Below are 24,593 nucleotides of genomic sequence, written 5' to 3'. Positions count from 1 at the left end.
TGAGGGGATATTTCCATCCCACTGCACTCAGACAGATTATCCAGTGCTTTTCCCTGCTCTGGAATAGAAAATTTCAGCTCATTTGCTTCCTATAACCTCTTTTTTTCCTTTTTTTTTTTTTTTAAAGAAACCCTCTCCAGCACTTTAGAGGCGAAGGGTCATGCCCCAGCCCAGGAGAGCTCAGTGCCACTCGTGAGAGAAGGTCTCACGGGCAACACAGGAGCAGGGAGCAGGAACCAAGAGTGAATTTTGACAATGAAGGGAGTGACCTGCAGGTTCCCCAGGAGAACTGGCCATGCCACTCACCAGCGATCTGGAAAAAGGCAGGAACAGAGGCTACGTCCCTCAGAAATTACACAATACCCAGGTGAGTCTGGGCTTGGGGACGTGGCTGCTGGCACCATCCCCTTGGCTTGTTTTTAACAGGTCACCCTTGTCCCTCTGTCAAGGTAAAATAAAACAAAGCAGGATGGAAAGGTACAGACAGGGCACGAGGCTGGCAGCAGCCCTGCCCTAGCCCTGCTGAGATCTCACCTTCCAGCAGCACTGTTTTCCACCTCCCTCTTGGCCTGGATTTCTGAGCACAGGTTTTGGGGTGGGAGAAAAAACATTCCCTCCAGCTCCAAGATGATGTAACCCCGCCCCTGAACTAACTAAGGAAAGATTTACCCAGAAAAAACATCTTTTCAGTTCCAACAACATTGAAACACAATACTTGGACATTACAGACAATAGAATTCTTTGCCCTGGGGGTTGTTGTTATTTGTTTTTTTTCCAAGCTGAAACTTTGGATATTTTTCCCCCCCTTAATTAAATTTGGTTTGCTGCAAACCCCTTTTTGGTGCCTTTAGTGTTCCTGTAAAGGAACAGGGCCCAGGCTGCAGCTTTGTGCCAGTGGCTCCAAGGCTAAACAATACCACAGAGGGGGGGAGTGGAGGGTAAACCCAGCTAATCAGGACTTGCCTAATAGGACTGAGTGCCTAATGAGGAGCCAGGGACTGTGCTTCCCGGGCTGGATTTGGCTGGAGGAAAATGCTTTGTGGTCTCAACACCAGGTTTGAGACAGCTCAGTTCCCTCCAACGTGCTGCAGGAGCGTTTTCTCCCTCCTGTGAATCCATCCTCAATGGCCACAGGGAGGATCTGTGAGGGATCCATGGGGACCCAGGGGTGTTGGAGGAGCTGAACAAGATCCTGGAAGCAAAAGGATACAGTGATTCTTTTGCTTGAAGGGAGATCCTTAAAATGAAAGACCTGTTTGTGCCTTAATTTTCCTAAGCAAAGCCACTGAAGGGCCCTGCCTGGTCCCCTAAGCTCCATGAGGAGCTGGGGGGTATTTTAGAGATTGGCTTCAATAAATAGCAGCGAATATTCCACTGCTCTGCCCTGGAGACCCATCTGGATTTTCTCCATCTGTGCTGCTACACCCCAGCCCGAGCCAGGGTGTGAGTTTGCTAAGGGCATGGGGTAGGGAAGGCACCACATGCCTCAGGCCTCTCCTTAGTTAATAGGGAGGGAGATTTGGGGTTCAGTGCTGAGGCTGTGGGGTGCAGAGCTGGTGGGTAAATGGGGGGGGTGGGTGCTGGGACACAGGTTGGTGGCTGGGCGTGCACAGAGAGGGGGGTGTGGGTGAGGGCCCAGATGTGCACAGTAGGTGGGTGCAGCTATGGGAGGGTGTCTGGACATAAACAGTAGGTGGGTGCAGCTGTGGGTGCACATCCAGACATGCACAGTAGGTGAGTTCTGGTGTGGGTGTCCAGATGTGCACGGTAGGTGGGTGCAGATGAGGCTGTGTGAGGATGAGAGGTGGGTGCTGAGGCCAGTGGGTGCTTCTGTCCCCTGTTGAGAGCCAGGGTGTGCATAGGGCAGCCGGGGACCGGGGCTAGGGCCTGTACCGGTGCTGTGCCAGTGCCAGTGCCAGTGCCAGTGCAGTGTCGAGTCTGGATTCGGGTCCGGGTCCAGGCTCTCGCTCCAGTGCCGGTTCCAGGCCCGAGTCTATGTCCGTATTCAGGTCCGGGTCAAGGGCTGTGCCGAGCCGGGGCAGGGGCTGGGTCTGCATTCAGATCCATGCCCAGGTGCGGTGCCGGGTCCGTGCCCGTGTCTGGATCCGGGATTAGGGCTGGGTCCAGGGCGGGGTCGGGGTCTGGGTCCTTGCCCGGATCCGGTGCCAGTGCCGGGGCTGGGTCCGTGTCCGTGTCTGGCTCCGTGTCCGGGTCCGTGCCCTGGTCCGAGTCCGGGGCTGTGCCGGTTCCGGTACCGATGCTATGCCAGTGCTGTGCCCGGGGCTGTAGCGGGTCCGTACCCGGCTGCGGGTCCGGGGCGGGGTCGGTGCCGTGTCCCGGTCTGTGCCGCATCCGTGCCGGGTCCAGGTCCGTACCCGGGTCGGGGCCGTGCCGGGGCAGGGTCGGTGCCGTAGCCGGTGCTGTGCCGGATCCGTGCCGTACCCGGGGCTGTGCCGGATCCGTGCCGTGCCGGGGCGGGTCCGGGGCCGTGCCCGGGGCTGTGCCGGATCCGTGCCGTACCCGGGGCTGTGCCGGGGCCGTGCCCGGGGCTGTGCCGGATCCGTGCCGTGCCCGGGGCTGTGCCGGATCCGTGCCGTGCCCGGGGCTGTGCCGGGTCCGTGCCGTGCCGGGGCTGTGCCGGGTCCGTGCCGTGCCCGGGGCTGTGCCGGGTCCGTGCCGTGCCCGGGGCTGTGCCGGGTCCGTGCCGTGCCGGGGCGGGGTCGGGGCCGGGGCCGTGCGGGGCCGGGCGGGCGCGGGGAGGGCTCAGCGGCGGCGCCTGCGCGGGGCCGTCGCGGAGCTCCGCGAAGTTCCGCGGGGCCCGGGGAAGTTTGGGCTCGGCTCGGCTCGGCCCCGGCCATGGCCTTCCGCCGGCGGGCCAAGAGCCACCCGCTCTTCAGCCAGGAGTTCCTCATCCACAACCACGCCGACATCGGCTTCTGCCTGGTGCTCAGCGTCCTCATCGCCCTCATGTTCGAGGTGAGAGCCCCCCCTCCATCCGCATCCCCCTTCCGCGCCGGGGCCGGCTGTGTGTGTGTCCCCACCCTGCGGACCAGCTGACCCACCCAGTTCTGCACGGGGTGTCCCCCCCCGGGGCTGACTCGGCTCAGGGGAGTCCGCACCCCGGCCAGGAGCCGCCATCCCGCTTGGGGAGGGGGCTCTGCGGTGCGGGACCCCTCCGTCTGGGGGGGCACAGCGCCACCTCATTCATTCCCTGTATCTCACCCACCACCAGAGAGGTGTGTGTCCCACAAATTCCTTTGGGGACCCAGCCTGGTACCGACTTCTGGAGTGGCACATCCTTCTTCCCCTGCTCCAGCCCTGCCCGGGGTCCCCGGTTTGGGAAGGGGCAGCACAGGGAATGTCAAACCCCCTTTTCCAAACCCACCGCTGCTGCAGGGATGTCCCAAGCACTGAAGTGGAGTGCATCAGCCTCACACAGAGAGAAACCAAGCCCTGGCCGATATTCCCAGCTCTTGGAAATGGGAAGAATTTTTTTTTGCCTTTTTTTTCCCCCATTTTTTCTTCTTCTTTAACATTAGCCCTTTTCCAGGTATTTTCTCCGCAGCCAGCGCCGTGGGACGAGCACCGGGGGCTCCTGGGCCTCGGGCAGGACACCAGCGGCTCCCTGGCCTTTCCCCATCCTGGTCATCCCACCTTGGGCCATGAGAAGGCATCCCCGCTCCTCCATGGGATACCTTCACCCGGAGCCCCCCCGGGAATGCCGCTGTCCCGCCAGCGCCATGCCCGGAATGCCGCTCTCCCCCTGCTCCGGCTCCTTCCCTCCCAGCTTGCTTTTTTCCCTTCCCTCTTCTCGGGGAGGAGACGGGAGCGCAGGAGGCCGTGTGGCTTCTCTTGGCTCCGGGCACCCACGGCCGAGGCTGCGAGCCCGTGGTCAGCGGCACAGCCGGGCCGGACCCCCCCTCTTCCCCCGCTGAACCCTCCCCTCCAGCGCAGTGCCACGTTTCAAAGCAAATCCGGATGGGAAAGGGGTGGCCGGGGGGCCTGGCGGAGGAGGAAAGGCTCCTTCTTGCAGCAAATCGCAGGAGGAGGAAATCCATTTCCTTAATTCCCTCCCGCTGGAGCCCCCCTTGCTTTTCTCTTCCCCCCTTCCTCCCCCCCCCCTTTTTTTTTTACTGCGAATGCTTTGAATGAGTGAGTGGCTTCCAGCACTCAAACCCCCTTTCGATGTGCTTGTGCATATATATATATATATATATATATATATATATATATATATATATTTATTTAAGGGTTTCAAAACTAACCCAAGAGGGCCAGCTGCATTCCAAAGCCACATGCAAATGATGCAAAGTTGGGCTGCAAGTTTCATTGTGGTACTTGAAAAAGAAAAAAAGGCGGTGAGGTCTCGTTTCTATCTCAGGGTTTCTCCCTGCAGGTGGTTTTTTCGGGATGCTGGTGCCTATGGTTGCATGTCAGGAACCCCATCCTGGAGAGGTGGTAGCTGGGCTTGGGAGTGATTTTGGTTGACGTGATGCTCTGAGGATGGTTTGAAATGTGATGAACCCCCCCGTGGAGGTGCCAGCAGGGAGGAGTTTGTGGTGTTCCTGATTTTTTTAGTGTCTTTTAATTAAATCTCCCTGGGATGCTGAAGGCAGCAGTTTGCTGCTCTCCCCGCAGACCTCAGGGAGACGGTGCTCGCCGTACTGGGGTGGGTTCCAGTGCTCCCTGTGCACTGCCTGGCTGCATCCCCTCCTGGCATCATCACAGAATCACAGAACCATGGAATATGCTGAGTTGGAAGGGACCCATAAGGATCATTGTGTCCAACTCCTGGCCCTGCACAGCACACCCCAAGAATCACACCATGGGCCTGAGCATGGGGTTTGAGACAGCTCTTGATCCTTGTGGGTATTTTATTTTATTTTATTTTATTTTATTTTTATGGTTATTTCTTCTGCTTTCTTTTCCTCTGGAGGAGAAATCAGGCTCTGCTCTTCCCTAGCCCTCCAAACCATCCATGCCCATTTGTGCCACCCCTCTATGGTGATTTTTGGTGGCAGCTCGGATATTTCTGCCTTTTGACACCTTTTCATCTCCTCCTTTGCCGTGGTGAGGAGGACACGTCACTGTCCCTTCTTCTCCTTTCATCCCTGCTTCCCACCCCACAGCTGGGCTTCCACCTTCCTGATGCTGGTGGCCACAGCCAGGCTCAGGCTCAGCGGAAGCGGCCGAATCCTGCTCACAATAGGCCGTTTCCTGCAGGGGAGGTTTCTTTGGGAAGACACAAATAAGATTTTTAACCTTTTCCCAGGCATCCCCCAGGAGCTGAGTGCTTCCTTGCTCCAGCACCCTGCTCAGGATGATGCTGGAGGGCTGCTGGGTGTCTCCCTTTCCCCAAGCAAGGTGCACCCTGAGTATCCTTTTAGGTGCCCAACCTTTCCCCTCCAAACAGATTCACCAACCTGGGAATTCCTCCACAGCAGGGAGCGGGTACATGATGGGATTTGGGGGCACAAAGTGTGGCATGAGGCTGCTCACCGGTGTTACGGGTGTGTTGGATTTGATTATTCCAGTGTTTTAGATGATCATAGCATTGCTCAGAGAGGGAAATCCCAGGCTTGGAGGGGGTTTCCCTAAAAAGAGCTGTCCAGAGCTTGGCACTACGCAGTGTTTTTCATTCCCAGCCTGCCTTAAGCCTTCAGGGTGTGAAACACACCTGGTGTGTGTCTGTGTGGTGCCAGGGAGGGATTTTGCCACATGTGTGGCTGCTGGAGCACGGAAAGAAAAGCCTCCTCTGTTTTTTTTGGTGAAAAACTATTTTAAGTGATAGAAACATGAAGCAGGTGCTTCCCATCCTCCTGCAGAAATGGCTTTGCATGTATTTTTCCACCCTGCTTTGCAGAAAATTGAAACCAAGGCCAGGCTGGGTTTAACCTGCAACTGGCTGGTGACCTGTGTCCTGTCTGGGGTGGGTCAATCAGTGGGTTGAGTTTGGGGAAGACCTCACCGATTTTGGGCAAGTTCCTGTGTTAGATGGGGACTGCTGCCACAATCTCTAAAATGGGGAAACTAAAGCTCAGTTTTACGCGTGGGGTGATGATAAGAAAGTGATAATAGAGTTAAAAAACCATTGTTTTATGAGAGTTGCCGTGGCCTTGCTGGGCTTTCCCCTGTGGGCAGAGTGTGAGTCACGGGCTCCCAAACTCTGGGTTGTGACACTGTCAAACGAAGGCGGCTGACGAATGAGCTGCTATTTCCAGGCTTCCTGCTAAATATACTTCCCCCTTCCCGGTCCCCTCCGTAGTACTCTAAAAAATTAAGGCCTTCTCGTTGTTAATGCGGGAAAACAAAACATGTTTCTGCCTCCCCTGGTCGTTGCCAGATGTGGGAGCCGAGGCCATGCGGGCGGCGTTAAGGGCTGGATAGTTGGGGAAGAAGGGGAAAAAGGGGGGAAAAAAAGCAGAATTTAGGTTTAGTTTTAAAAAGGGAATAAACGGGAGGGACTGTGAGGCAGTGAAAATCATGCTGTGCTGAGGGATGAGCGTGTCTGTGGGAGCAGAGGGGCTGCGCCGCCCTCGAAAAGGGTTTTTTGTCACAGCCAGATGTTTACTTTTAAAGGCTTTGGTCCAAAGTTTGGGCTTTAGTTTACATATAGGGCCTGTGTCAATCCATACCGTGGGTCAGCAAGTTTGTCTTTCAAATTCTGACTGGTTGGGGGAAAAATACCCCCACATTGTGAGAGAAGCCTTCGGACAACATTTTATCTGTAATTAGTTTGAGCTGTTTTTCAAGCCCTGGAAATATTTTCCCAGCGCTGACTGCAGAAACTCCCCCAGCCTCCCCCACCAGAGGCTTGGAGCTGCTTCCTTCCTGCAAAGTGATTTTAATTCAAGGAGGACCGTGGGGCAGGCAGAGTGCCTGGGGGCTCCTGGCTGGGGTAGAGACAGCGACTGCAAATCCCACTGGGATGAGGCTTTTGAGAAGGGAAACAGGTTTTATAGAATCCCAGAATGGTTTGGGTTGGAAGGGACCTTAAAGATCATCTCATTCCATCCCCTGCCATGGGCAGGAACACCTTCCACTATCTCAGGTTGCTCCAAACCGTGTCCAGCCTGACCTTGAACACTTCCAGGGATGGAGTGTCCACGACCCTTCTGGGCAAGCTGTTCCCCGAGTTCATAGAGTGCCTGGTACCTCTCTGTGAAAGATGCTCAAAAATTATCCCTCGTTCCTGAACATATTGGTGTTTAGTTGCAGCAGGTAGATTTTGGGACAGATGCTAAACTGCCTGGATGCATGTGCTTAAATCCCTTTATTGAAAGCCACTTGCTTATCCGCACAAGTGTAATTGGGATTTGGGTTTGGACTCTTGGAGCCTTTTGTGGTGGGGAAAAAAGAGCATTTTTTAAATTGCTGGATGGGGCTTGGAGCAACCTTGTCTAGTGGAAGGTGTCCCTGCCAATGGCAGGCGGTTGGAACAAGACAATCTTTAAGGTCCCTTCCAAACCAAGCTGTTCTGCGATTCTAAAAAAGAGTAAGGAGAGCTTTGCTGCTCTGTATTAAACAGCAATTTCCAGGATGGTGGGTTTTTGGATTTTTCCAGTCACCACATTATCAGGAGTAGATGCCTAGTGGTAGATAGTAGATGCATAGTAAATAAAGATGCACAGTGTAGTAGTGCTGGGATTGTTTGGCTTTATCCATTGCTCTGCCATCAAGGGCTGTGAGGTGGATGTGCTGGTTTGATTTTTAGCCATGAGAAGCAGCCTCATCGCTGTCCTGAGCATCACAGGAAACTCTGGTCTTGGTGGACACGTGGAGTTTTGTGTCTTCACCATCCATCTGCCCTTTGGTTCTCACATTAGTGGCTTTAACCACCAGAAACCCACTCACTGCTGAGGATGCTGTTCCCTCTGCATGACTGTAGAGAGCTCCCAGGACAACTGCTTCCCAAATTTACCCGGTTCAGGCACATAGAATCATAGAACTATTAAGGTAGGAAAAGACCTCTAAGTTCATCGTGTCCAACCCAGCTCTGCCAAGCCCATCACTAACCTGTATCCCCAGTTACCACATCCCTCATGCAAGGCAGGATGAGGAGCATCTCCCTCTGCATAGAGATGCCCTTAATGCCGGGCAAGGAGCAGATGAGGAGTGGATGAGGAAGGTACAGCCTTTCCTATATGGTCCCTGCTCTGTGCATCCCATGGAGACAAACCCCTCTCCCACCCTATAAAAAGTTGTGCAGGGGAAGGTTTAGGGATTTTAATAGCCAGTTGGATATTGGGAAAAATGTCTTCACTGAAGGGGTGCTCAGGAATTGGAACAGGCTGCCCAGGACAGTGGTGGAATCACCATCTCTGAAGTGTTCAGAAAACATGTAGACGTGACACTTGTGGACGTGGGTTAGTGGTGGGCTTGGCAGTGCTGAGTTCATGGTTGGACTCAGTGATCTTAGAGGGCTTTTCCAACCTAAATTATTCTATGATTCTATGAATTCCTCTTCTGCCAGCAGCAGTTTGGTGGCAGCTCTGGCTCTTCTCCTGCCCTGAAGGGCAGGAGCATGCCTGGCACTTCCTTTCCCATACCAGCATCTTGTTTCAGAACAAACAGGCAGCAAACGTCTTGTGCCTCTGAATAATCCTCATGTTGCTCTTCCCGTTCCAAACTTCTGCTTTCTCTGGCTGCCTGTGAAATGCTCAATGCAATCCCTAAAGCTTTGCCATCCCTGGTGCTCGTTGCTCCTTCCTAAGCCAAGGAGACCTGGTTTCTGCCTTGCAGGGGAGCTGGAGGTGCCATTGCTGGAGGTCACGGTTCTGGCATTCCCTGTTTTCCAGGAGGCTTAAGCTGCTCCGTGGTGTGTCTGGCACTATACACTACTCAGGGCTATGTAGCAATGGGTGCACCATGGGTGCTCCCAGTTGATATAGTGGACGGGATACTGAGGGAGTTATGTGGGAATTTGAAGCTTGATGTTCACTTGCTGGAGCTCAGCCATGACCTCGGTCAAGTCCCCTGTCCCTCTATGCCCGCTGCCAAGGGGCATGTCATGAGAAACATCAACAAGATGCAGGTCCCCCCATGGATGTGCAGCATGTCCCTCACCTTCCAGATGGAGGAATGTAGCAGTGTCCTGCTCAGGGTGGCTCATCTCATGTGTTTCATGCTCCATCTGCTGCTAGAAGGAATGACTGTCTGAACCAAGATGTCCTTGTGGTGGTGCCTGGAGGGGGAGGCTCCCTGGCCAGGTGTGTGTTTCATAGTCTGTGTGAACACTTCCCAACTGGTTGCAGGAGAAGGAAATGCCTTTGGTGCCTTAGAGGAGACCTTCCCTCCATGTAAACTCTGTAAGATGGGAAGGTTGGATGCCTGGAGTTCATATTTGGCCGCTGTAGCACTTTAGTGAGTGGTTGCAGGTTTGCCTGGGCTCCCCCATCTGTCAAATGGAGCAGACAAGTAGTTTGTCCTTGGAAATTGGTCTATCAGGAGCCTGCCTGTGTCCAGGAAGTTACGTTTATCTTTGGCAGTAAAATATTTTACTTAGACTGTAGAAAACGACTCACTACCCCTCTGTAATGAAAGGTGAGGGGGTGCAAAGGTGATGGCTGAAGCTGCTGGTGGTCTTCCAGCCTATAGGAAGCAAAGGTGGGTGTGGAGATGGGACAAAGCATTGCTTGATGCTGGACTGGATGAATGAAACCATCACCAGGCGCTCTAGAAAAGAAGATTAGGAGAGTCCTTGCAAACTGTGTTGGGGCCGAGCACTGTGCTGGCTTTTCTTCCCACCTCGGAGATACTCCAGAGTCATTTTCTTGGACTCACAAGTCTGGCCTATGGCCCCTTCAGCAGGTTAGGAGGCTTCATCTGGAGATGATGTCTTCTTTCCAGCTGTTTATAGCTCTGGAAGTCAGCCAGGTACTTGGGTAGCTGTAAATCCTTCAGTGCCTGCTGCCGTCAGCACTTCCATGACACGTCCACCCATCTCCGCAGCATCACGGCCACTGCCGGCTCTGTGTGTTTGTATCATGCCCTGCGCCAGCTTGTGGTGGGGTTTGGATGTGAAGTCCAGGTCCTGGATGTGCTGTACCGCTCTGGAATGAAGCAACTTGGCTTTCCTGGCCAGCAAGGTCTGTAAGAGCCAGCAGTATCTCCTTAAGCCAGCTGAAGGCCGGGCGATGCGCTTTTTCCATCCCCACCCCAAACTCTGCCCGTGGTCTCCATATCCTGCAGCAGAGCCTTTCTTGCATCTACTCCTCCACAGAAAGAGCACAACATGTGGGATTTCCTTTTTTTTAAGTGGGAAAAAAAAATTAAATCCCCAAACATCCTGAAAAGACTCTGTGGAGTCCCTCGCCTGTGCCAGCGGAACAGAGCCACTGGCTGGTTGCTCAGTGCTCATGGGGGCAGAATGGGAACGCTTGGCAAAGCCCCTGTGTCCCCCCCACAAGCTGTGGAGCAATTTCCAGATGGGATTTTAGTAGCCTGCAGCTCTGGAACAGCTAGGTCTGTGTGAAATGCAGCTCATCTCCATTGGTGTTGGATGGGCATGGGATTTTTTGGGGCTGCCTGTGTATGAAGGTGGGTGCTTGCAAAGCGTTGGAGGGTTGGCTGGGAGCCCTTGGAAAGGTAAAAATTTGATGACCTGCTGCCACTGTGGGGTTGGATGGGATGAAGACACATTTGCTGTCAGATGTCTGTGCACTGAGCTGTGGCCCTGGGCTCGAGGGTGTGTTGATCTCAGAGGTGCAGCTTTGGGGCATCCTGTGGATGCACTGGGGTGGAATGCTGTGCTCCCTTCCCACAAACCCTCCTGCTTCATTGCTGGGAAGGATCATTCCCTTGAATTAAAAGCAATTTAGACAGGACCAGAGAGAACAGCATGAAGCTGTTTCTGGAGAGGTTTAGGCTGGATATCAGGAAAAAGTTCTTCCCCCAGAGGGTGGTTGGACACTGAACAGGCTCCCCAGGGAAGTGGTCATGGCCCCAAGGCTGCCAGAACTCAAGGACCTTTTGGACAACACTCTCAGGGACCTGATGGGATTCTGGGGGTGTCCTGTGCAAGGCCAGGAGTTGGACTTCAGTGATCCTTGTGGATCCCTTGCGACTCAGGTTATTCCATGATTCTATTCTGTGATTCAATAAATGAAGAGTGAGCAGCACAGCCCTGGTTTGCAGGGGCCCTGATGTGTCATCCCAGGCTTTTTTATTCCTTTTTTGTACATGCATCTGGAATCTTGTGGGTAACTAACGTGAGGTTCAGCATGTCTGTCAAAGCTGCTTTTCCCCTGCCCTGTTGGACCTTCATGGATGCCTGCACGGACCCTAGAGAGGTCCAGCCTCACCAAGTGGAGGAGTCTCCACAAGTATGTGGAGCTAAATCCACGTGTAACCAGTCCATAAGGTTTTGCAGCCTCTGAGTTTTTCATGTGTGGGTGCTGCCATCCCTACTCAGGCTGGATTCCCAGTGTGGCTGCCCAAGTGGATGGGAATGAGGGCTAGTTTTAATTAATGCAAATAGCCAGTTGGGTCAGTTCCCAGTGTCCCTTGAGCAGCAGGTCACATGTGAGGATGGTCCATGCTCCTGGAGGGATGCTCCCTGTCAGGTTGGCTCATGGCTTTTCCAGCTGTTGTTTTTCCAGGTTTCTCCCTCCTTTATACCTCTCCTTCTCCTTCCCAAATCCCAAGTTTCTGTTGTCAAACCACTTCCCTTGCAATCTCCTTGCTGAAAGATGTTTCTGCGAGTGAAGCAGGTGCCTGTACATCTCCCTGGACAATTTACCTTTCCCTTTGTGGTAGGAAAAGAGAGTAAATGGTGGCAGAGGAATGGAATCAACAACTGATTTGCTTTTTTTCCCCCTCTGTGTGTCTTTTACAGGTCACAGCCAAGACTGCCTTCCTGTTCATCTTACCTCAGTACAACGTTAGTGTGCCTACAGCAGGTAAGAGATGCCTCTGCTCCAGACACCCCAAGGGGAGGATTGAGTCGTGGTCTGTCCCAAATCCTCTTTGCCAGCTGGCCCGGGCTCACCCTGTACTGATCACACTGCCCAGGCTCTTGTCTGGTGGTAAAGGAGATGTTAAAAATAAGATATTTTGGGAAGAAGCAAAGTTTGAGCAGCTCAGAGCACTCTGATCATGTCTGCCAGCCCTCATGCTGCCAGGGTTGGGAAGAAATGCTTTCCAGGGGGTTTTGGGGCTTCCTCTGTGTTTCTGCCATGGCCAGGCTGCTCTGTGCTCCCTGCAGGGTGAGGATTCTGCTCCAAGCCCGGTCAGGCAGGATCAAACTGCCTGATTGCATGCCTGGAGTAGCTCCACGTCCTGCTGAGGAACGGGAGGGATTTACCTCTTTGCTAAGCAGCAGGGGCTGCACAATAGTTCCTGCCTTGCTGATTTTTGGAGGGATGGAACAAGGTGAATGTGTGGAGGTGCACAGCACAAGGCAGGTTATGGGCCTGGTTCACATGGAGTAATTTGAGGAGGCTCTGAGGTGGTGCAGCTCTGAACCAAACAGACCAGAGGATGTGCCCCAGCTGCCAGCCAGGAGGCAGCTGGAGGCTCGGCCCCTGTTCATATTTTGGCTGCTGGTTGCTACCTTCCTGGCCCAGAGCCCCTCTGGATCTGGCAGCGATCTGGGCACTGGCGTGGAGACAGCAGGAGGTGGTTTGGGTAAAGCTCAGGATGAGCCAAACGCCCGGGGCACAGAGCCTGGCTTGGTGGCAGAAAACTGCAGTTAATTGGGAGTGTTTGAGTAATCATCCAAAGAAAGAGCAGGGTGTTGGGATTAGTGGGACTACAGTGAGGCAGACATGCAGAAGATAAAAGCTCTGCCCTTAAAATCTTTGAACGTTGAGGCTGAAGAAGTCATCCAGCTCCCAGATTAAATTGGTCTGTGCTCCCCTATGGCACAGTCCAGACAACTTCCTGCTGGTTTTTAAGGGATTTATTGTTTCCTGATGCCAGAAAACTCAGGGAGGGCACAGAAACACCTCACCAGAGCCAGGTAATGGGGTATCAGTATAGAGCATGAGGTGGCTGAGGCCTCGGGGAGAGAGACCTTGATGCAGCAGCTTGTTTGGAGGAAGGGTTATTGCTCATCTGAATTTTTCCAAGGCTGTTTCACATCCCTCACAGCTCCTGCTAGAGCAGCTTCTGAGAGAGGAGAGACGAGGCAGAGCGGTTGCACATGTGCACGATATTATTTTCTTGGGACTCGCAATTCAATCTTTTGCCTTGCTGTGGGATACAGGCACCATGTTTACCTCTGGGCTTGCACAGCACCCAGCCCAGGCTTCTATAGACAGGGTGTTTTCATATCCTTTGCCAGATGTTTTCATAAATCCTGTTCAAATCTTAAAAATCTGAACTGAAGCTTTGCTCAAGGGTAAACAGGGCTGGTGACAAGATGCTTTCTGCAGTGCACCACAAGGACAGCAGCTTTCTTAAATCTGCTTCTTCCCCGTAAGCTGCAGGCTGCAAATAGTCACCTAAATGCAGCTGTCTGGGGTATTTTGGGTGCTGTTGGGTCTCCCGTTGCTCCAGAGGAGCATGGCCTCTCGTGGGTCCTATTTCTCATCCTCCATCCCCTTGGTGCTGTCTCAGATCTCTTAATAGCACAAGGCATCTGCATTTCAGCAGCTGAATCCTGCTCCAGCAGCTTTCAGGAATGTGTGGAAGAGACTGGGTGCTGGATCATAACCGAGGGGGTAGAAATGCCATCCTGAGCCCTCATGTTCCCAGTGGGGCATCTCTGATCCCATCACCTGCTTCAGCCTTCCATGTGTTCATCCCTGCGGGCTGATAAGTTCCTGCCTCCATACCCAGGCTGTCCCCAGCCCTTCATCTCTGGCAGGGGAAGCTTGAGGTGTCCTGAGTGTCGCCTCCCTTGAGGTGTGTAACTATTGGAGGAGAAACCACCCACCTCTGCCATGAACTAACCCTGGATGGAGCCCTTTTTTCCATCCACTGGCACAGTAATGACCTCTCTCCGGTGTCCCCATTTTGGGAATAACCCCCCTGCCCCACTAACCCTTAAACCCTCACCTGGAAATCATTTGGGTCATGGGGATTTGATCCACTGTTTGGTGTTTTGCAGATGGGGAGCTGGTCCAGTATCACTATGGGCTGAAGGATCTGGTCACAATCCTCTTCTACATCTTCATTGCCATCATCCTGCACGCGGTGGTGCAGGAATACGCCCTGGACGTGAGTGCCATTCCATGTCTTGAGCCACCAGAAGACCTCAAATCCCATGGTCCTGCTGCAGTTAAATGCTGTTCTGGGGGTTAAGGTGGTGATTATGAGTGAGCCTTCACCTCTGGAGGCTGCTTGGGATGAGGAGCAGGAGGAGGAGAGAGGGTTGATGACCCAGTGGCTCATGTGTTCTTGGTTTTTTCTCTCTTCCTCTGCTCCTTCCCAGAAAATCAACAGGCGTCTGCATCTCTCCAAGGTCAAACACAGCAAGTTCAATGAGTCAGGGCAGCTGGTTGCCTTCCACCTCACCTCTGTGATCTGGTGCTTGTACGTCGTGGTGACGGTAAGGCACGGGAATGGCTGGGATTTGGGTTGCCAAGGGGGAATTTGGGGTTTCTGGAGCACAAAATCCCACTGGGAGCAGAGTCCCCAGCCAGCCCCTGGGCCAAAACGGGCACATTTCAGCAAGTTTAGTTTTCAAGTGTGGTGGATCTTTCCAGCCACTGAGTGAGGGCAGTTTTGGGAGATCCTTCTGCACTGTGCAAGGCATAAGCTAATGGGATCTGAGATATTTTTGGAGCTGGTCTTCAGAAATCCTACCTGGTCTCATCATCTCCATCTGCTGCTCCAGATCATCTTTCTCAGATTCTTATTTTCCTCTTTATTTACGTTCAGTGCTTTGAGGTTTTTGGATGCCTTTTGCAGGGTTGTGGGGCTAATGGGCAGATTTTTGGGATCCCTCTTTGTGGTCCCTTTCCTGGCAAGCTGGCAGTGAGGAGATCGCTGAGAACAGGAAAGCCACGCTGTTCCTTGGGTGCATTGCAAATGTGTCAACCCAAAACTGCTGGGAGAAGAAATCAGAGGGGAGGAAGGGGGAGGGAAGAACAGATGTTGTGGCTATTTTGGAAGTGTGAGGTGATGATGCTTTGCTGCCTGCAGCCATTGGGGTCCAGCTGGGGATGGATCCTTGGGGACAGGTCCCCTCCCCACTGCCTGGGGGGGTCCTACGAGCTCCAATTAGAGTACCCCTTTCAAGGCCAGCATTTCAGAGGTCTGCTGGCACTGCCTCTGCCCTATGGGGCTCTGAGGAGGGAAACACTGGTAACACAGTTGATGCTGCTGGTTTTGGGCTCCCCTTTCCCAGTGCCAGACCCATCCCTCACCAGCTGTGGGGCTGGAGCCTCCTCACTGCCATTATGTGCTCCCCAGACACCCCATGTGCTCAAAGCACGTCGCCCTTCACAGCACTTGCACTTCCCCTGGCCTCCCCCAGCTGAAAAAAGGCTTTAGGGCAGACAGGGCATGGATGGTGGTGACTCCGCAGGACAACTTTCCCATGCCAACACCTCCTTCCAAAGCCCAGTGCAGCGTCCCCGTGGCAGGAGCAAGAGGGGAGCCACATCCTGTAACCTGCCCTGCAAGCATAAGTTAAGAGGTGGAAAATTAAACTATCCAATGCATAATAAATTGGTTCTGTAGGTGTTTTCTGTTCCCCTTTCTCATCAGTAGTAGTTCTGGTTACTTGGACAGGCCAGTGAGGGAGAAGCCCCACAGACCATGCACACAGTTACAGGCATCTCACCCCCACACCTCCAGAGCATCCCAAACCCCTGAACATCCTGTCCTGAACGTGGGAACATGTGTGCAACCGAGCAAGGAGCCTTCAGCCCCCAAACACAGGGCCTGGAGAGATTTTATAGGGGTGCTAGAGACCCAAAAATGTGTCTGAGCTTTGGTGAGCTCAGCCTTGGCTCTCGCAGGGGCCACGTTTGGTTCTGCAGGCTGGGTGTCATCCCCAGTTCCTTGTTTCACTGTAACATCAGCCCACCCTGTCATAACCTGTTTTTTTTGCTGAAGCCTTGCATCTCTTCTCTTTCTCAGGAAGGATACGTATCAAACCCCCGGAGTCTGTGGGAAAACTACCCGCATGTTTATCTTCCGTAAGCACTTGCGAGGGTATTTTGTTCCAGGGCTGACCACTTCCTTCCTCTCCACAGTTTTCCCTGTGGCTGGGAGAGGGGTGCTGACAGCACAGCACCCTTTGCATGCACCCTGCTGCAAGGATGCTGCAGTGAGGTCATGAGGAATGGTGGATATCTCGTTTGTGAGCCTGGGGAGGGTGTTCCGGAGGGTTTCCCCCATGAGGAAGGTCCTGTGACCCTGGTTACTCATCCTGGCTGTTTTCTGCATCACCTTGGGCAAGTCTCTTTGCTGTTTATTTTTCACAGTAGTAATGAAGTTGGGGATAACCCTCCCTTTTTGGGTTTTTACAAAAGTGAGGTTTGCTGAGGGCGTGGAGACCGCAGCAGGAGCATCTGGATAAACTCCAGGTGTGGCTGTCTCAGCTCAACAGATAATTTCAGCCCAGAAATGATGCCTCCTAAATCCTGTGGCTTCAGAGCAGTGGAGGGATTGCCCAATGCTGCCCTGCCACCCAGGTCCTTGGGGTCCTGCCATGCCCTGGGTTGGCTCTCATGGATCATCCCTGCATTTCAGGTTCCAGGTGAAGTTTTTCTACCTGTGCCAGCTGGCGTACTGGCTGCACGCCCTACCGGAGCTCTACTTCCAAAAAGTTCGCAAGGTGAGAGCCAGGTGGGCGACCTGGGGATCCCACACGCTGGATTTTGGGAGAGGGAGCTTTGGGAGAGGGCAGGTGAAGAGGGTTAAGAGGTTGACATGGCTCTCTGCCCTGCCAGGAGGAGATCCCCCGCCAGCTGCGCTGCATCGCGCTCTACCTGGTGCACATCGCCGGCGCCTACCTGCTCAAGTGAGTCACCTCCTCAGCACCACATCCCGCTCCAGGGATGGGGCTGAGCAGCTCCTTTTGCAGTGGGAGTCACCTGGGAATCCTCAGTGGGGTGGGAGGCTTAAAGGGAATAAAGTGGAGTGCTTCAGTGGACAGTGACTTTTTGCCCAGGTGGGTAGTGATAGGAAAAGGGGGAATGTTTTTAAACTAAAAGAAGAGAGATTTAGGTTAGATATTAGGATGAAATTCTTCCCTGTGAGGGTGGTGAGGCTCTGGCACAGCTGTGGCTGCCCCGTTCCTGGAATTGTTCAAGGCCGGGTTGGATGGGGCTCTGAGCAACATGGGGTAGTGGAAAGTGTCGCTGCCCGTGGCAGGGGGTTGGGACTAGATGATCTTTAAGGTCCCTTCCAACACAGATCATTCTATGATAAAAAGCAGAGCAGCCTTGCCAGCAGTTAGGGGTTTGTGTTGGATTCCTACTGGTTTGGGCTGTGCTGATGGTTTGGGGACAGGGATTTCCCCCACTGCTGCAGAAAGGCCTGGCTTTAGGCTGATGCTGCAGCTCAGGAATGGCAGGGGAGAGGCTGTAGCTGAATTTGAAGGATGAAGGTTGACCAGTGATGATTTTTTCTTCCTCTTCCCTCCTAGTTTAACCCGCTTGGGGCTGATCCTCTTGCTGTTGCAGTACTTGGCTGAGTTCTTCTTCCACATGGCCCGGCTGGTTTACTTCACGGATGAGAACAACGAGAAGCTGTAAGCAGGGGAGCTGCCCAGGGCTTCCACCTCCTCCAGAGCCTGGGAGAGCCACATGGCTTGATCTCAGTGCTGGGAGCTGCTTCTGCCCACAGCTCTGCTTGTCCCTCCCACAGGTTTAATGTCTGGGCTGTCGTGTTCGTGGTCACCAGGCTCTTCACCCTCACCTTGTACATCCTGGTCATCGGCTTCGGGCTGCCACGGGTGGAGAGCCAGGCCCTGGACCCTGAGAGAGGGAACTTTTTCAGCTTCCTCTTCAACAATATCCTTTTCAGGTAGGAATGTCTGCTGTGTCTTCCTTGGCTATGTTATCTCAAGGTGCGTTTTGCCGAGTTTGGAAGTCACAGAATCACAGAATGGTTTGGGTTGGAGAGGACCTCAAAGCTCTTCTTCCAACCCTGTGCTATAGGCAGGGACACCTTCCACTGGACCAAGCTGCTCAGAGCTCCATCCAAATGCTAGTGGGGATCTGATATTGGTTCCATTTAGGGAAGGTCCTAATGAGCTGAAGGGGTGTGAAGGAAGCAAGAAGGGGTTTAAAGACTACAGAGGGGAAAAACCATCAAATAAGGTTTGATATACTTCATCGAATGAAGTTATAAAGCATGAGTCTATCCTAGAGAAAGGCTTACAGGCCTTCTCTGCTGCACCTTTAAGTGCATTAACACAGATGTGGTTAAGAAAAATGCATTTTCCCTTCTGCTTGGACATGTTTTGCTCTCTGTTGACATGGGAAGCAGAATATGGGATGGGCTCCTCATACCTTGCAGTCTGTCTGTCAAGACTGGGTGCCTTTCTTGGCCACAGAGCAGCTTTAGGTTCAGTTCAGAATTTGCTAGGCCTGGTCATTCCCAAGCTTTTTGAAGCCATGGACTGCTGGCACACGTGAAGATTTGGGGGACTTTCTTAGCTCCATTCCAGCCACATCCATCTTTTAGATGTACAGAGAAGTTGGGAATGTCATACCTTGACTGTGCAGAGTGTGGCTTGGGCAGTGCTGGTCGAGATGATCCTGTTGATCCATTCTTGCCCTGAAGTGGTAACAATCAGCAATGCCCTGAGCACCTGAGAGCTTTATGGTGCGGAGACAAAGGGAAGGGGCTGCTCTTTGCTCAGGGGATGGCAGGAAGGAGAGATGGCTGTAGGGATGGCACCTGCCACCCGGGGGGGCCACCAGCCCTGGTGTGGGTGGAAGGCTGGGTCGGGCGTGGCCTCGCTGCTCTGTTCTCAGCCTGCCTCTTCTCCGCCCCTGCCAGAATGAGTGTGCTGCTGTTGGTGTGCCTCTTCCAGGCCTCGGTGATGTGGCGCTTCATCCACTTCCAGCTGCGGCGCTGGAGGGAGTACTGGAACGAGCAGAGCAGTCGGAAGCGAGTCGCTGCTGCCACCACTGGCACCAAGCAGCAAACCAAGCTGCTCAAGAGGGACTCGGGTGAGTGCTGGGATGGGTGGCACCGTGGGAGGTATCAGTCCTGTGGTTCAGCACCCCCTCAGGGGGTCCCCAGCAGCGTCCTGGCATAGTGGGAGCTTTCCCCATGTCTGTGGGCCAGGCCTGAGAGGGTTAATGGTTTGGCTTGTGCAAGGGACAAAGTTTCCTCTTTCCATAGGATCACAGAATGAATTAGGTTGGAAAAGACCTCTGAGGTCGTCGAGTCCAACCTATGGATGAACACCACCATGTCAATTAGACCATGGCACTAAGTGCCACATCCATGTGTTTCTTGAACACCTCCGGGGATGGGGACTCCATCACCTCCCTGGGAAGCCCATTCCAATGCTTAACCACCATTTCTGTGAAGAAATGTCCAACCTGAACCTCCCTTGGCACAGCTTGAGGCTATGTCCTCTTGTCCTATCGCTTGTTCCCTGGGAGTAAGCCCAACCCCCACCTGGCTCCACCATCCTGTCAGGGAGTTGTAGAGGGGGATAAGGTCACCCCTGAGTCTCCTTTTCTCCAGGTTAAACAACCCAAACTCCCTCAGTCGCACCTCATAGGACTTAACCTCTAGACCCTTCACCAGCTTCATTGCCTTTCATTTCTGTCCCCAGGTTACCATGAAAACGGGGTGGTGAAAGCAGAGAACGGCACCTCACCTCGAACCAAGAAGCTGAAGTCGCCGTAGAAGCCAAGGTTGTCTCCTGGGGAGGAGGGCGAGATACCAAGACTAAGCAGCCCCTCCTCCTGGTCCTCACGGGCAGCGTCTTGAGTGGCTTGGAAACCAGTCATCTTCCCAAGGTGTCTCTCGCTCTCCTCCCTTCCTCTCTTGCTCTCTTGAACCATTTGCAATAAAACCAAAAAGGTCCCTTTCCCCTGATCCTTTCCCCTCGTAGGAACCTTTTCCAGCCCTCTTGGTTTTGCCTTCCTCTGTTTGATGGTAAATCAGTGTGCAATTTTGGTTTTTTTCTTTTCTATTTTAGTGTTTGGTTATTTTGGTTAATGGTTACAAATGTGTCGTAGACGGTTCCAAATGATCCTTTTTTCTCCCACAGCATGTTCCTCCCCTCTCTCTTCATGGTGCTTCCCTGAGTCCCTGAGACAGGGCCACGACAGCTTGAAGGCACCAAATGCATGTTATGGGAACAGGTTCCTGGGGGAGTGTGCTGGGGCTGTGAGATCCTGAGGCCCTGGGGCACTCTCAGGTGAGATGGGGCCAGTGCTCGGCAGGGTGGTGATGCTGCAAAGAGAGAGCAGGGTCTGAGGGAGGAACCTCAGCCCTGTCTTGTCTCATGATGGACCCCTGGTTATGTGGGGCTTTTCTGACCCCTGGTTTTGAGCTAATTTTGGAGAGCTGGGCAGCAGAGAGAGGAGAGAATTTCCTTCTTCATATGGAAGGCCCACCTCCCAGCCTCTGCTTGCCCCAGCTCTTCTGGTACAGCTGGGTCTCTCTTGGCTGCCCTGTGGTTTTTCTGGACCTCCCAGCCCCAAGAGCTGAGCAGCTCTGCAGCTCACAGTGCCTTGTCATGGGGCAGCACCATCCTCAGGTCCAGGTGAAACCTCGAGTCCTGCCCCACTCTGAGCACTGGCCTGGCTACTGTCAGCCCAGGCCCTTTGCCAGCTTGTCTGTGCCCCGTGGACCTGGTGTTCTTGTGGCTCCTGACCATGTCCAGATGACAAACTGGCTGCTGCAAAGGGTTTTCACATCAGTGGGACTGTGCCCCTCATGCTGTCACCTCAGCCTTCCTCATCCCTACCATACCAGTCCAGCCGTGCCATCGGTAGCCACCAGCTTCACTCTTTGTTTCCAAAGGATACAGTGCTTGTATCCACCCAAGGTGCTATCAAATCCAGGGTTTCTTCCAAAAAACTAGCCCCTTCATCCCTTTGTGAGCTGTGAACGAGATGACAGGGAGGGAAGGGGAAGGAAGCCAGGGCTGCAAAGAGCAGCTTGTGTTTTAGGAAAAGCCTGACTTGTGACGGTAGCTGTTGGCAGATGGAGTTGTCTCAAATCTACCTCAGAGGCCATCTGTTGCTGCAGACCACTTTCCCCTCTTGCTCCTGCCCGCTGCCACCTCCATGTGCTGGCAGAAGCTTTTGTGGAAAGCCAGATCCCGCCAGCTTGATCCCTTGCTGCTGAGGAGCAGCATCTGCGTGGTGTTTCGTGGGTCAGTGCCATCTCACTGAACTTCTTTGGGGTGCCACACACCAGGCTGGGTTTGGCAGGTGAGCAGCAGTGGCACCCTTCACCCCACACTCTCCTCCAGGGCGGTCCCTAAGCTGGGCTTTGCTGTTGGTGCCTCTTGTGCAGCGAAGTCGGGCGTAGCTTTAGTTCTGCTTTGCCTCCGCAGGAACAGGCGACTTGTGTTCCCTTGGCTGGGCGAGGAGAGAGGGCACAGAGCTGGGGGGAGCTGGGGTGCTCTTCCATAGGCAGTCCAGGATTGATCCTTGGCGTGCCCCTTGCTCAGCCCTTCGGGCAGCTGAGCTCTGGCTCTCTCTCAGTGCAATTTCAGCTTGAGGCTGGCACAGGTGTTCTTTTCATCAGTTGTGTTTTGAGGAATGAGTGAGAGTTGATTTTCTGCCCCTCTTTGAGTTGAGTTGGGGTTTTTCCCTGTTTCTGTGGATGCCTTTTGTCCCTTCCTTCCCCTCTCCTTGTTGGGGATGCACTGGAGGGAGAAAATGTTCGGGGATACGAGGACAATTGGTCAAATTCCTGTTGATCCTCCATCCTCACGACCTATGAGTGTCAAACAAGAGATATTGGCAGGAGAGGGTTTCCCCCTTTCTCGGGGGAGCTGAGGAAGGAGGTTGGAGCAGAGCCCTTGGAGGTATCTTGCAGTTGCTCCTCACAGCCCGTGCTGGGTCAGTAACACGCATTTTGACTCAGACAATGGCAGTACCCACGGGGCAGCGAGACCAGAGGGGGAAAAGAGCTTTATGTTTAGGGAGGATGTGGAAAAGGTCTAGTGTGAGAGGTTTTTCCTTTCTCTTCCTCTTCCCCTCCCTAGCCATCTACTGCCACGTGCCCTTCAAGAGCGACTGCTGGCCGGGATCTCTCCGGAGCCTCGGCCGGTCCTTTCCGCAGAGCCGGTGCCTCACAGCAGCTGAGCTGTTGACTCTGTTAACAGGCGACACGTAACAGCCCCCCCAAAAAGCTGGCTGCTGAATGATTCCTCCTGCCTGCCTGCTTTGCTTCAGGCAGCTTTTCCACTTGCACAATGCTGTCTCTTCGTACAGTAGCCGATGATGCTTTGTATCCCAAGTGCCTTATGTTGTAGCCTCTCTGTACTTTAGCAATAGCTGAACACCCCCCCTCTTTAATATGTATGTACAGCATATGCTACGTTTATGTGTTTTTTTGTTTTCTTTTTGATAGAGCTACCAGGAAAAGGGATAGTTTGTTATGGAAGCATTTCCATGTGTTCTTTCTATCATTTGTTTTTTTAAACCTATAGGCGATGGGGCTTATTTTGCCCTCTCCTATATTTAGTACTCAGAAATCCCCATCCTTCTGTTAGACCCAAACCTGGCAGGTTGTTTTTTTTTTAGGCTGAGCCTTTGTTGTGAGGCAATATCCACTGTCATCCTGGAGGTTTGCAATCCCCTCTCCATCAGAGGGGCTGCTCGTGTCTCTGTGTTCTAGTCCAAGCACAATCCCTCAGCTGCAAGCCCACAGTAACTGCTTCTATGTCCGTGTCATTTCTCAGCAGATCGAGCCTTCTTTTCAGCCCAAAGAGCTTTTTTCTTTCCCAAATGGAGTGTTTTCCTTACAAGCCCTTATTGGTCAGTCTGTCCTTGACAGCTCTGTGTATTAAATGCCACGAGCTCACTTCCCTTGAGTGGATGCTCTTCTCATGCCCCATCTTGTCAAGCCCTGTGTCATCTGCAGAAAACACCATAGAATTGTTGGGTGAGGTTGGAAAACACCTCCAAGTTAATAAAAATCCAGCTTTTAATCCAACACCAAGATCCAACCCCACACAGGAGCTCTTGTCCACCACAGTGCAGAAGGTGATGGAGACTATCCAAAACTGCAGGTCTTTACTTCCAGTGTGACACTATTGCTTGCACCCTTCCCATGGGCTTGAAGCTGCTTTTGTAATCTGTGTCCATTATCCATCCTAAGGAGATCAGGAATTGAGTAGCCTGTGAATTTTGGGGTGAAGCATAGTGTTCTCCTGTCCTAGCCTAGAAGAGCTGTAAAATACCAGCAGTAGTTCTCTCTTTCTGTCTTTAGATAGTCAGAGAACGGGCTTGGGAAGAGGAAGGGGTGGAGAAAGAACAGATGTAGCATTTCACGTACAATTTTTGAGTGACACTTACCTTATGGGGCATTACAGTCGCGTTTTGTCTTGTTGTTGTTTAGGATTCTTTCTTTCTTACTCATCCTGTTTGGGCTAGTAGTAGACAAGTTCCAGTTCCCCTGTAGGTCCCCTTACCTTCAACCCACTGTTTTAAAATGTATGGTAGGCTTCCTTGTTGGAGGGAAGAGTGGCTATGCTAAGATGTCTGTTCCTTGCCTCCAAGTGACTCTGGAAGCTTGGAACTACCCTGCCTTTGCTGCAGTGCCTGCGGGTTCACAGCAGCCTCAGGCTCTTGCCTTTGGTAGATGGACCCCAAATTGTGTAAACAGTGGATGGAAATGATGGGGTTTGATTTACAGCCTTTTCAGGAACAAAAGGTTGGCTTGGTAGGTTTTATACCCAAGTGAAATATGTTCCTTTGGCTTGGGGCTGTGTGTGGAGTTTTGCTGGGAAGAATGGCTGTTGGAAAAGCCAGGCAGAGGCATGTAGTTTCTCCTCAAAAATGTTGAACTCAATGGATCAAACTTCAGCAAAGGAACTCGAGGAAAATTTCTATACTTCCGTATTTCCTGATTTTTGAGTGGGTGGGGGGAATTAACAGTCTCTGGTATTTTATCCTGTTTGTTTCATTCTTTCTGTTACTTCAGTTTTTGTACGGATTTTGTTTGTTGTTGTTTGTTGTTAAATGACTTGTGATAAACTCAGCAAAAGTATTTTTCTGAAATAAATGAATAAAAGGCATAGATTCTTCCACTGCTGCTGTCCAGTGATGCTTTATCAGTCCTAAGCTGTATATGTGGCAAAGCAGCTGTGATGGGTTAGACTGGTCTTTTCTCCTGTCATACCAGGCTAATCTGTTCCCTTTGCAGCATCTTGTGTCCTCCTCTTCATGGAATCATGGAATGGTTTGGTTGGAAGGGACCTTAAAGCTCATCTGCCATGGGCAGGGACACCTCCCACTAGCCCAGGTTGCTCCGATCCCCATCCAACCTGGCCTTGGACAATTCCAGGGATGGGGCAGCCACAGCTTCTCTGGGCAACCTGTGCCAGGGCCTCACCACCCTTACAGGGAAGAATTCCTTCCTCCTAATATCCAGTCTAAATATACCCTCTCAGCTTAAAGCCTTTCCCCCTTGTCCTGTCAATCCATGCCCTTCCAGCTGGGCTTCATCTTCCCACATTTCCCATGTCCACAACACAGGCAGCT

At 52.9% G+C, this 24,593-nt stretch overlaps 1 protein-coding gene across 2 annotated transcripts; it reads left to right on the top strand.

The window, feature by feature from the left end:
* Positions 1 to 281: 281 nt before the first annotated feature.
* TRAM2 (translocation associated membrane protein 2) lies at positions 282 to 24,139 on the top strand. Of its 2 annotated transcripts, none has more exons than XM_039382007.1 (11): positions 282 to 367; positions 11,837 to 11,900; positions 14,054 to 14,163; positions 14,378 to 14,494; positions 16,033 to 16,091; positions 16,648 to 16,732; positions 16,848 to 16,918; positions 17,546 to 17,650; positions 17,767 to 17,925; positions 18,907 to 19,079; positions 19,697 to 24,139. In XM_039382007.1, exons 1-11 carry the CDS (start codon positions 296 to 298, stop codon positions 19,768 to 19,770), a joined length of 1,089 nt encoding a protein of 362 aa, XP_039237941.1. In that variant the 5' UTR covers positions 282 to 295; the 3' UTR covers positions 19,771 to 24,139. The 2 variants fall into 2 exon arrangements, with proteins under 2 accessions (XP_039237941.1, XP_027594155.1); XM_027738354.2 differs by lacking the exon at positions 282 to 367 and adding an exon at positions 2,780 to 2,976.
* The last annotated feature ends 454 nt before the right edge of the window (positions 24,140 to 24,593 follow it).

Source organism: Pipra filicauda, unplaced genomic scaffold (assembly GCF_003945595.2).
Source record: "Pipra filicauda isolate LSUMZ 115617 unplaced genomic scaffold, ASM394559v2 scaffold24_size8852520_pilon, whole genome shotgun sequence".
NCBI lineage: Eukaryota > Metazoa > Chordata > Aves > Passeriformes > Pipridae > Pipra > Pipra filicauda.
The sequence above is the reverse complement of the archived record's forward strand: the minus strand, read 5'-3'. Positions and strand labels throughout refer to the sequence as shown.

Excerpts from the sequence above, each read along its gene's own strand:
- TRAM2 (XM_027738354.2), top strand. The coding sequence starts at position 2,857 with ATGGCCTTCCGCCGGCGGGCCAAGAGCCACCCGCTCTTCAGCCAGGAG. Across the intron at positions 16,919-17,545 it reads GCCGGCGCCTACCTGCTCAA|TTTAACCCGCTTGGGGCTGA; the intron begins GTGAGTCACCTC and ends CTTCCCTCCTAG. Across the intron at positions 17,651-17,766 it reads GATGAGAACAACGAGAAGCT|GTTTAATGTCTGGGCTGTCG; the intron begins GTAAGCAGGGGA and ends TCCCTCCCACAG.